The 12,498-nt window shown below is 40.5% G+C and overlaps 2 protein-coding genes across 2 annotated transcripts; one reads left to right on the plus strand and one right to left on the minus strand.

Annotated features, from left to right (window-relative positions):
* The first annotated feature begins 4,406 nt into the window (after positions 1-4,406).
* On the plus strand, positions 4,407-7,265 carry mcfd2 (multiple coagulation factor deficiency 2, ER cargo receptor complex subunit). The gene is made up of 3 exons (XM_079559430.1): positions 4,407-4,495; positions 6,666-6,825; positions 6,907-7,265. The coding sequence occupies exons 1-3, from the start codon at positions 4,479-4,481 to the stop codon at positions 7,036-7,038; spliced, it is 309 nt and encodes a 102-aa protein (XP_079415556.1). The 5' UTR covers positions 4,407-4,478; the 3' UTR covers positions 7,039-7,265.
* A 1,224-nt stretch (positions 7,266-8,489) lies between these two features.
* Positions 8,490-12,188, minus strand: prop1 (PROP paired-like homeobox 1; the record flags this gene model as incomplete). Its single annotated transcript, XM_079559425.1, has 3 exons — positions 8,490-8,834; positions 10,961-11,187; positions 12,164-12,188. 3 exons carry the CDS (start codon positions 12,186-12,188, stop codon positions 8,490-8,492), a joined length of 597 nt encoding a protein of 198 aa, XP_079415551.1.
* Between the last annotated feature and the right edge of the window lie 310 nt (positions 12,189-12,498).

The raw sequence follows: 12,498 nt of genomic DNA on the forward strand, positions 1-12,498 counted from the left end.
AGAGAATGCATTTGGTTTTGGCGGGTGGTAAGAGGTTAAAATCAACCTTTGAACAAACCAGAGCCCGAAAGTAAAACATTAAAGATCTAGTATACTAAAAAAAGGTGACCACAGTGTCATTTTGGAAATACCTGCTCGAAACAACCCAGCACAGAGGACGACTTTAATCTTTAGAAAAATTTAAAAAGGCTGAGCACATTTTCTCCAGTTTGGCCTCACCCAAATCGAAAAGCTTCTTTAACGTCTTACCACCCGCCTAAACCAAATGCATTCTGTCCTCTTTGGCCATTATATAGGCCTGTGTAGCTAATTTGAAAGCTAAGACCCACAAAACTGATCTTTTTCCTCGCGTTGTTGCTGTGTTGTTACACCTTTTGTATGTTTTTTCTTTCTTTCTTTTTTCCATTTTTGTCATATTTTTTGTTGAGTTTTTGTCACTTTTTGTTGAATTTTTGTCACTTTTTTGCTGAGTTTTTGTAGAACTTTTGCAGATTTTTTGTTGAAATTTGTCTCTTTTTTGTCTCTTTTTTGTTAAGTTTTTTGTCACTTTTTGTTGAATTTTTGTCACTTTTTTGTTGAGTTTTTGTTGAATTTTTGTCACATTTTTGTTGAATTTTTTCACTTTTTTGTCACATTTTTGTTGAATTTTTGTCAAATGTTTGTTGAATTTTTGTCACATTTTTGTCACATTTTTGTCACATTTTTGTTGCGTTTACATCCTTGTTTTCTTCTCATTTTTTGTGGCTATTTTGGTGCTTTTGTCCAAAGAAGCTTTTTGATTAGGGTAAAGCCAAACAGGAGAAAATGGGATCCGTTGAGGTGGGAGTTAAGAGGTTAAAGCTACACTGCGTAGAATTTTACCCAATAAATAAAATTGAAATACAAGCTTTAATTTTATGATGGATATTTCCATAATTGAAAAAACCCTCATAAATGTCATAAATAAAAAAAAGTGACAACAACACGGCACCAATGCGAGGAAAAACATTAGTTGAGATTAAGTTTGTAGGTCTTAGCTTTCAAATGAGGCGTTATGATGATAGCCATTCAGATTTCGGGTAAAGCTGAATTGGAGAAAACACACTCGCTAACGGTGGGGGTTAAGAGATTTAACATACATCTTGGCATATATTGTGTATTTGTCATATTCTACAAGCATCCCAAGGCATGTAATAGATAGTATATATTTTAAAAAGCAAATATAATGGTTCTAAAAACATTAAGTGGAAAGAAAGAGTATATAATATAACACAACACGTAGTTAAATCTATATGGGTGTAATACAACAATAGCAAATGATTATGTAGGTCAGGATCAGGGTAAACTACCTGGTGTTCATGACAAGAGGCTACAGGTTGTAAACACTGGGATTTGGCCACTATGGAGGCGACGCTACAGAGCTATTTGGGGGCTCTAAAACTTCAAATTAAAGCAAAAATAACCTCCAGTCGCTTGAACAAAGACTTGTGAGCTTCATTTTCTTTCGGGGCGCTTGACATTGGGTTCATAACCGGTGAGTTTTCCCGCTCGGAAACAGCAGCACTCGTCCCGTTCACCGCAGACGGTTGTGATGCGAGGAGCGTGTCTGCGTGAACAGCTGAGCCACGAGCGCACGCCCCCCTGCTGACGTCAGAGAGGCACGCAGACAAAGAGTGTTTAAAGGGACAAGAGAAGTAAGTGCTGATGGTTGTGGTTGTAGTCTTTATTCCTGACCTCATACTGTCATATTGTCAAATGTTTTGTTTGTTGTGTCATTGATTTTGCAATAGTGCACAACCAGCGGGGGGCCCACAGTTCAGCGGTCAATTTGAATTAATAATAAAAAATAAAGGAAAAAGGTCAACGGTAAACAAAACAAAAATGCTGCAAAAATAGGCTAAAAGACAGTTTTTTCTATTATTAACCTCTTAACTCCCCCTGGACCGAGAGCATTTTCTCCAGTTCAGCTTTACCCAAATCCTGTAGGCCAGTGTAACGCCTCAATTGAAAGCTAAGATCTACAAAACTCATCTAAATGGATCTTTTTCCTCAAGTCATAAAATGTTTTCCATCTTTTTTTGGGGGGGTATTGAACTCATTTTGTTACTTTTTTTGTAATTTTTTAAAATACATTTTTTGCCATTTTTTTGTAATTTTTTGTTGTCTTTTTTTTGTAATTTTTGTCACATTTTTGTAATTTTTTTGGCTTTTTTTGTAATTTTTTTTTAATTTTTGTGACTTTTTTTAAAACTTTTTTTGTCACATTTTTGTCACATTTTTTGTCATTTTTTGTCCATTTTTTGTAATTTTTTCGTAATTTTTTCGTCACTTTTTTGTCAAAGTTTTCTCACTTTTTTGTCACATCTTCATCATTGTTTTCGTCTCAGTTCTGTCGCTATTTTCACACCTTTTTTCCAGAAGCTTTTGGACTGGGGTAAAGCCAAACTGGAGAAAATGTGCTCGGTTCAGGTGGGAGTTAAGGGGTTAAATAAATGCTATTCTAGAAGTAAAAGTAAAATGTAGGCTAGATAGAAATGACATAGGCCTACATTATACAGAGGTGGGTAGCACTCAATTACATATACTCAAGTACAGCCTACTTGAGGATCATTTTGAAGAAATTAGTTTTATCATACAGTAATTTTTACTTCTACTTGAGTCAAATTATTATGAAGCATCCTCTTACTTTCCACTGTGAGTAAATATGGAAAATGCTTCATTTCGATCTATAAAATAGTTCATCCTGTACTCCTTGTTCTTTAGAATTATTTCATTTTTCTGTATTTTCATGTCATTTACAAGGATTTTTTTTTTGGAAACATCACAATTTCACACACGTTATGGTGTCATTGAAAATAAATCAGACTTTCTCACTCAATCAGAGGGCCTCTCTGCAGCTACTCAAGCAACATTCTGTCCAAATATATTTTTTACATGTACTTGAGTAATTGTTTGGGTCATTACTCTATGGACAGCGAAAAACGATCTGAAGTATTTTTATTTTATTTATTTTATTTTCTAACCCCTTAACTCCCACCTGAACCAAGCACATTTTCTCCAGTTTGGCTTTACCCCAATCCAAAAGCTTCTGGAAAAAAGCTGTGAAAATAGTAACAAAACTGAGACGAAAACAATGATGGAAATGTGACAAAAAAGTGAGAAAACATTGACAAAAAAGTGACAAAAATGTATGAAAAAGTGGCAAAAATGTCACAAGAAATTGAAAAAAAAAATTACGAAAAAATACAATAATATGACAAAAAAAATGATAAAAAATTTACAAAAAAATTACAAAAATGTGACAAAAATATTACAAAAATGTGATACAAAAAAATGACAAAAAAGCTACAAAAATGAGTTGACTAAAAAAATTATGGAAAAAAAATCTGATGACATGAGGAAAAAGATCCTCTCGGTTCAGGCGGGAGTTAAGAGGTTAATATAAAATAATAATTAAAAAAAAATCTGAAACAACCGGACCCTCTCGCGCGCAGTTACGTTTTGTCAGTTTTCATCCTCTCCGTTTGCTTTGACCAATCAGAGTGAGCTGTCGTGTCCAAGTTCCCTACGGCAAAGCGCGAGGTCCAAAACTACCCGTATCGCGCGCAGTCCTGCCTTCTAGTTCAACAACATAACTGTCTCTGAGCCAGGTAAGAATAACATCATTTACAGCGACTTTCACCGCCTTTGAAACCACCATTGTAACAGCATGGTCGCCTCTCTTTGCAAATGGACGCAGGGAGAGAATCGCGATGTAAAACAAACAGTGGAGACTGGAGCAACACACAGTGGTTTAGAGGAGCTTGAGGCTAATTTTCCTGACTGTTATTTAGTTGTACTTTATCCTATGCTTTGCAACACTGCCATTCGTCATTTCTCTTATCAGCTACAACGTAGCTTTATGTTATGTTAGAAAGACAATGTCAAAGGAAGCTTAGTGATGGAAAAGAGGCTTATGTTGCACTTCCTAAATGTTGCAACTGCAGAAACAAATGTATCCCATGATTCCGAATATGTTTGTGCAATGCAGATACAGTGAGTGTAAATTACAAAAGAGTCACTGTACTTCTGGGGCTATTCCTGTGCTTTTGTTTTTACTGTGTGGATGCAGCAACATAATAACTTCCTTTGACTTTTGCAGCTGGATGAGCAAAATTGTTCCTGCTTGATGACAGATGATTTATTCGTTAATATTTACTTTTTTCCCCTTGTTTTTTTTTTACATCTAGTTCTACTGTAGGATTGGGCAACAAGGCTAAAAATGTAAAAGAATAAAATAAAATAAAAAAGACCCTTTAATCTGTATTTTCTCTTGCAGAATGAGGGGGTCCTCTCCGCAGTTTGGACGACTCCTGTTGGTCCTGTCCTGTTGCCTGTTGACGGTTCACTCTCACGGGGATCAACATGGTCAGCAGCAGCAGCAGCAGCAGCAGCAGCAGGGGGAAGCGGCTGGGGAGAATGCAGCCCATGTCTCCGGTCACAACCGCTTTGACAAAAACATGGTGCAGGACCAAGAGTGAGTGACCCAGAAAGGCAATGTGCTCGGGCCCAGTTTAAACAAATCAGTGAACTTTGTAACGAGGGTGAGAGATTCAGGTGATGTAGAAATGTTGTTGACCAGGGCCAGTTAGATATTTCAACACACACACAACAAAAATTAGCTTCTTCTTAACACTTTTCCAATTTTACATCTAGGGCTGGGCGATACATCTAATTAATTTGATCAATTCATGCTTTTGAAAATAAACAATGTGGGAAATGGCAAAATTGTAAAATCAGGTCCGTCACTTTATGTCCACCTCACGTGAACCGTGCGGCCAATTTAGCAGCTTTTCAGACTGCTCTGTAGTGACTGTTTTTGGGTATGAAGCCAGTGGAGAACCCAGCGCCTTTCTGGTGGTCTCTGCTACTTCACAAAGGCTGCGTGTTGTGTTTTTGAAGTGTGCGATGAAGTTTTCTTCAGCTAAAACTGTTTGGTTTTCCCCAGGCTGATCCTCAGTCACCCTCCTCTCTCCTCAGTCACCCTCCTCAGTCACCCTCCTCTCTCCTCAGTCACCCTCCTCTCTCCTCAGTCACCCTCCTCAGTCACCCTCCTCTCTCCTCAGTCACCCTCCTCTCTCCTCACTCTCCTCTCTCCTCAGTCACCCTCCTCTCTCCTCAGTCACCCTCCTCTCTCCTCACCCTCCTCTCTCCTCAGTCACCCTCCTCTCTCCTCACTCTCCTCTCTCCTCAGTCACCCTCCTCTCTCCTCAGTCACCCTCCTCTCTCCTCAGTCACCCTCCTCAGTCACCCTCCTCTCTCCTCAGTCACCCTCCTCTCTCCTCACTCTCCTCTCTCCTCAGTCACCCTACTCTCTCCTCACTCTCCTCTCTCCTCAGTCACCCTCCTCTCTCCTCACCCTCCTCTCTCCTCACTGTCCTCTCTCCTCAGTCACCCTCCTCTCTCCTCACTCTGCTCTCTCCTCAGTCACCCTCCTCTCTCCTCACCCTCCTCTCTCCTCACCCTCCTCTCTCCTCACTCTCCTCTCTCCTCAGTCACCCTCCTCTCTCCTCACCCTCCTCTCTCCTCACTCTCCTCTCTCCTCAGTCACCCTCCTCTCTCCTCACCCCCCTCTCTCCTCAGTCAGCTTTGGATTCCTACCCGTTTTCGTCATATGCAAGATCAGCTGATCCTTTTCAATTCCTTTCCTTTAAAATCATATTCATCCATACTGAGTAAAAAGAAATCGAGATTTTATTTTTTGGTCAAACTGCTCATCCCTATTTACATCTTGTTAAATGTATTTGCAACTCAATAATATGGTGGACAAAGAGAAAATGCTTTTTTAACCCTAGAACACGATCGCTAAATTCACTAAAACACCATCACTAACGCCGGGTGATTTTTACCCGAGATATTACAACCGATAAAAAGTACTTGTCATCAAAATCTATCAAAACATGACAACACATGACACATTTGAGTCGTGTTCTTTTATATTTAACTGCGTCATGTCTAATAAAATGAAAGAAAAGCATCACCAGATAAAAATGCTCCAAAATTACTGGAAAATTAGGAACAAAAAAATCCTAAAAAATAAAATAATGAAGATGTAAACTTTGTTTTTGGTCCATCCATTCCTGGGATGTGTGAGACTTCTCTGGTGAAGGCTCGGTGTCCTTGGCACAAACAGCCGTATATGGGTATAAATGACCAGCTGACTAAAATAACTATGTGTTACTCACTTGCTGGGAGGCCAGTGACACCGAACTCTGCGACAGGAGCAAAGCTGTAGTTGAAGTTGGCAAAATAAATGTGGCAGCCCTGAATGTCAACCTTGAAAGGGGGCAAGGTTGCCTGATTAAATACACTGACCCTACCGTTTATCACAATCGCTGGGTGAAAATCACCCGAACATGTGCCTGTGGGAAAAAGTGTGTTTTGGATTAGGAAAACACCCAAGACGTCAAAGACAATGCTGAAGCCCAGAGACCCAGGACGCACAGATAAACCATCATAATGAAAATCACATGAATATATTTGCTCGGGTGAAAACCACCTGAGTCTTGAGACTGAAACCCATTACTAGAACGTTGTAATGTCATATAATTTCCAGCCAAAATCCAGACAAATTGTGCTTGCAGATTGCAGAAAGGGGAGATATCTTCTTGTTGTCTTTTTAAACTGCGGTTTTGATTTCTTTACAGTCACATCATGGAGCATTTGGAAGGAATGATAGACAAGCCGGAGAAGGACATGACCCCTCAGGAGCTGCAGCTGCACTACTTCAAAATGCATGACTACGATGGGAACAACCTGCTGGACGGACTGGAGCTGGCCACCGCCATCACCCACGTCCACAAAGAGGTGCCACAGGCCGTCCCCGCTCAGCTCTCCACAGTCGATTACTGCAACTCGTGCTGATCTAAGCTGTAACTCTGTTTCCAGGAGAGAGGAGAGAACAGCACCCCCATGAAGGAGGAGGAGCTGATGACTCTGATCGATGAGGTTCTCAAAGACGACGACAAAAACAATGACGGTTACATCGACTATGCAGAGTTCGCCAAATCACTGGAATGAGCCAGGTTTGTCTGTAAACTCAGTGAGCACAGGAGACAGGCCCTGGCTTCAGCTACAGACTGAGTGTCAGGACAGAAAAATCAGTCCTTGGGTCCTAAATTTCACTTTATACAGATCAGGAAAACCAAACACAACCTGCCTCTAAAGTAGAAACGTAGATTTAATCTAAGTTTATCCCATTGGCATGTCTTCACTCTGACTTTACTCTGAACAACCAGTACAAAGATTCAAAACCGTTTCAATCTGGTCTTAGGTCCCAGGCTTATCCAGGCTTGGGACAAACACAAAGTGAACATTTAAAGCTTAACTAAATGTCAAATTTTGAGGCCTGTTCCACACAACAGCAAATGCATTACTATTGATTTCTGCAGAGGACGATAATCTAAATGTCAGGAGTCAAACTGGACTGTGAGTCTGTGATGCACTTCTTGTAGAAATGCACTGTGTCTTCAGCTTCGTGGACCAAACGTGTGAATGATTCTTCTGTTTCTTGTGATAATAGAAGTTTATCTTGTGGCCTTGCTTTAGTCTTTACAACAGAGTCTGATGTAGTTTTGTTTACTTTGTAAACTTTGCAGTGAATGTCATCAGCAGAAACTCGTGCAGTACTTTTGTCCGGCTCATCTGATCATAAAAACATGACAATTTTTCTCTGAGTGAATGTCCACTTTACACTGTAAGCTAAAGTTAGCTTTGTTTGTAGAATCTGATTTGCTTCATGAGTTTCTGTCTCCGTTTGCTTTTCTTCAGATGTTTGCTGCCTATAGAACAGATAATGGTCAAAATGTGAGATCTATGTGTTTATATAATTTAATACATTTGTACATCTTGTGTCAAAATCTATTTTTGCCATCAGTGTTGACTGTTTTCATTCAGATTACTGAATGTTATTTAAAAAGTGAAAAGCATCACAGACACAACTGTGTTGTCTCTGTAATGTCATAACTATATTGTTAAATAAATGATCTTTACAATTATCTGAGAGATTTATTTATTTCAAAATACAATGTGTACAACTTAAGCAACAAACAATGACTATTAAAAATAAAGAAATTTATCTATGCAGTCAAACTAGAGCAACATTTTTTACTGTCGGTAAAAGAACAACAACTTAATATCAGAAATATCAGAATCGAAATGTGCTGCAATGGTTCATAGCGATTTCTCATATCATTGTACTTTTAGACATATCCATTACTAGGGATATAAAACCAAGTGAAGAGTGAATGAATAATGCAATGTAAAGCGCCTTTGATTGTCCAGAAAGCACTACATAAAACCAGTGCATTATTATTATTAAAACGTTTCAGCTCTGAGTATTTCTACTTAGCTCCAGCAGGGGGCAGTATTCCCCTAAAATAACAAAGTCTACTTAATCCAAATGAAAACTATGCAATGCACTGTACAGGTTTCGAAGCACTTGAATTGTTCAGCTCTGATTGTGATCCCCTTTAGCTCCAGTGGGGGGCAGTATCCAGCGGTTGCACGGAGCTCAGTGAGAACACCGGAGGGGGCAGGCTGGTTCGGAGCGGCCCGTACCAGTCGTCGTGCTGCAGCTGAGGGGGGTTTTGGGGGCCCGCGGCGGGACAGGGGTGTCGGGAGTACGGCCCGGCCTGGAGCATGGCGGGCAGACGTGGCAGGTGAGGCAGAGGGGGCGGGTAGAACTGACGGCAGATGCCACCAGGGGGCAGCGAGACACCCCCCAACAGAGCTCTGTGACCCCCCATCACGGAGAGCACCTTCTGGGACGCACGCTCCTTCTTTCGCTGCTTGGCCCGTCTGTTCTGGAACCAGACCTTTGGGACAGTTGAAAAGGTCAAGTATTTATTGTCAATAGGACACACAAAATTAAAATCACGATATTATTACAGTGAAAAATAGGTATCTCAAGAATCTTAAAGGTACTAGATAGAAGTTGACGTTTTTGTACTCGCTACTGCCACCTCAGGTCTTGCGTGTAACTGCAGTTTCTAAATTAAGCTTGTGCATGACGGGACTTTGTAGTTGTGGTGAATATGTCTGAGCTCATTCTACACATTAGGACATGGCTGGAGCAAGTAGGGGGCATAAAATACATATATACACATAAGCATTAAAAGTCATTAAATAATTAGCCAAAATGGAGGCCTTGAATATCATTAAAGATCAATCAATCAATTGTTTTGTATCGTCCAATATCACAACAGGAGTTGCCTGTAATGTAATGTCCAAGCAAATGTAGTCCAGGCAAGCATAATGTCCAAATAATAATAATAAATCAAACATGTATTGCGCTTTTTTGGACATTCAATGACGATTTACAAGAAAACAATAACAGTAATGTCCAAAGAAACATTAGGTTATTTATTTTTACTGTAAAGCGCTTTAGGCCTGATAAAGTTAAAAAAGCGCTGTATAAGTTGAGTCCATTTACCATTTAAATCTAAAATGTCTATGAAAATAATGGCATTACTCGACTCTTTACTCCGTCAGTTCATCAAAAATACTTAACTTGATCCAAAAAACACAGTTCATTTTTGGAAATTTTCAGATTTACCCAAATATTTTACTCAATAGTCGCCCATTGCCCCCGTTTTGATGCACATACTGTATTGCCCATCAATACTTTGCTTAATCTTTATTAAATTCAGATATTTGTTTTGTTTGTGGTATTAACCTCTCAACCCCCACCTGAACCGAGCACATTATCTCCAGTTGGCTTTACCCAAATCTAAAAACTTCTTGAAGAAAGTGTTGAAAAAAAAAATTAGACAAAAAACAGGATGAAAAAAGAACAAAATAGCGACAAAAATGTGATGGAAATGTGACAAAAAAGCCACAAAAGAGCAACAAAAAAGTGACAAAAAGCAATGGTAAAAAAAAGATTCAAAAAGGTGACAGCGCGAGGAATAAAATCCATTTAGATCAGTTTTGTAGGTCTGAGCTTTCAAATGAGGCTTTGCACTGGCCTATAGGCTGTGACCTTATCCATTTGGGTAAAACTGAACTGGAGAAATTTGTCCTGTACATTTGACCCATCATCCAGTGCCCCTGAGGCACCCGTCAGGAGCAGTGGGCGATGGAAGTGTACGCTTGGTGACTCCACATATTGACCTACAGCAGGGGTAGGCAACGTCAGGCCCGGGGGCCAAACCCGGCCCTCTAGCACAGAACCAATGGCCCCCAATATGCTTTTGAGAAATATTATTATGCAAATAAGGGCACAAATACAATGTACAATAAGTACATTAACAATGCCAGAAATACTGTCTTTTTATAGTGTATTTTCCTTGCAGAATATCCCACTTGGTCATATATAATGGAAAACAGTGATTCTCACCTTTTTTTTAAATATTTTCCATCTGAAACTACACGGAAAGGCTGTTTATTATTATTATTGGGTTGTTTTGATCATAAATTTCAGTCTTAAAAGCAAATCTACGGCTTGTTCAATAAAAACATCAGTGGCAAATACAATATTTGATACGATATATGACAAGATACAGTTTTATTTGGGTCGCAGCTTGTCATTAGGGTAATGGCGGGTCTCGGAGCCGGACCACTTTAGAGCCACCGATGTAAAACATTGGCATTTGCACAAAATGGTTCTTTACTTTAGAATACAATGGTGAGGTTCGGCCCTTGGTGTTTTGGCAATGATGAAAATCGTCCCTCGGTGATGCAAACTCGCCGACCCCTGACCTACAGGCTCACGGTCACAATCCCCTGGCTGGATGATTAACCACATTGTGCAAGTTTTGGATTGAACCGTAGCACAAGAAAGAAACACACCCAGACACGGGTGCAGAAAGGCCTCCAGACCCGGGACTCGGGACTATTTTGAGTTATAGCCACTCAGCCATTGTGCCGTAAAGAAGCTTGATCACTAATACTACACTACGGTATAACAGGACAGTTAACATGTCCATGGATTGTCCCTGACCTGAATGCGGGCCTCGTTGAGCTTGGTGGCCCGGGCCAGCTCCTCTCGGTGGTAGATGTCAGGATACTGGTTCACCCCAAAGGCCTCTTCCAGCTGCTGGAGTTGTCTGTGGCTGAAGGTGGTCCGGTGGCGTCTGCGGGACGGGGAAGGGTACACCCTGCCTCTCCGCCCCGGACCAGGCAATGCTGGGGCTACATACGGGGCAGGCCTCCTCTCCGGCTCTATGTCTGTGTAGAGGGCACAGACAAAACAATGATAAGGTGTCGCAAAAAGCCAGAAACCACGACTACAGCAGCACCTACCTAACATCAAAAACAAAACTTTATTAAATTAAATCAGGACTTTAAACTCTGAAAGATCAGTGTTACGTGTTTGACTGTTTGAAAACTTCATTACAACGCACCATCACGGAGGTCCTAAATGACACCCCACACTCAAACCTCCCATTACCTATTTTCAGGACAGAGCCTCCAAAAAAAACTGACTCCAAACGTGTCCAAAAGAGGGATTACTGTGCCGTGGAGCGTCTCGCAGCAGAATGGACACTCGAGATCCTCCAGATTTAGTCGAGAAGACAAACTCGTGAGAAACGGACACCAGAAACGACGGGGATTAGCCGAGATTACCGTCACAAAGTGAGTAATCTGGAGAAAGGGTCCACACACAGGAGCTCATCAAATCAGTGGGGACTGAATGGGAGTTGGTGTTTACCTTATTTATGGTTTTGCTCCAATCTTTGAAAATACAGCATGCAATTTCACCAGGTAGAGCAGCGCAATGGAAGATAATGGACACATGATTTTATATTATCAAGGGGGATGAAATGTCAGTTTCAATATTAATTTTGATTTGATTGGATGATTTGTAAAAGCATTTTAAATAAGCCAAGGCTTCACATTTTCATCATAGTAATAGCCAGATAGATGCTTGAGATAGATAGATAGATAGATAGATAGATAGATAGATAGATAGATAGATAGATAGATAGATAGATAGATAGATAGATAGATAGATAGATAGATAGATAGAGTAGATAGATACAGTAGATAGATAGATAGATAGATAGATAGATAGATAGATAGATAGATAGATAGATAGATAGATAGATAGATAGATAGATAGATAGATAGATAGATAGATAGATAGATAGATAGATAGATAGATAGATAGATAGATAGAAGTATAATCTAATTCTGCTCGTACCTGCCGTGGAGCTGACAGTCGCCATGTCGGAGTACATCTCGCAGTCCTGGGTCCTGGGGGCTTCTTTCCTCTGGGACATCTCTGCTCCTCTGCTCCAGACCTGCTGCCCTCAGGTACAGGACACTCACCTGACGCCCCCCCCGTTTGCACACACGGGACGCCCCCACACGGCCCCCTGCTCCCACGACCACACCATTGGGAGTGCTACCCCACTTCCCTCCCACAGGTTAACATCACTCCATACATCCAAAATATTGCATTATTCAAGCCGAGTTTGGGTGTCGTAACATTGGTCATTTCAGGTTCAGAACTTAAAATAACATGTGGTTTATAAA

The sequence above is a fragment of the Gobius niger genome (assembly GCF_951799975.1).
Source record: "Gobius niger genome assembly, chromosome: 7".
NCBI lineage: Eukaryota > Metazoa > Chordata > Actinopteri > Gobiiformes > Gobiidae > Gobius > Gobius niger.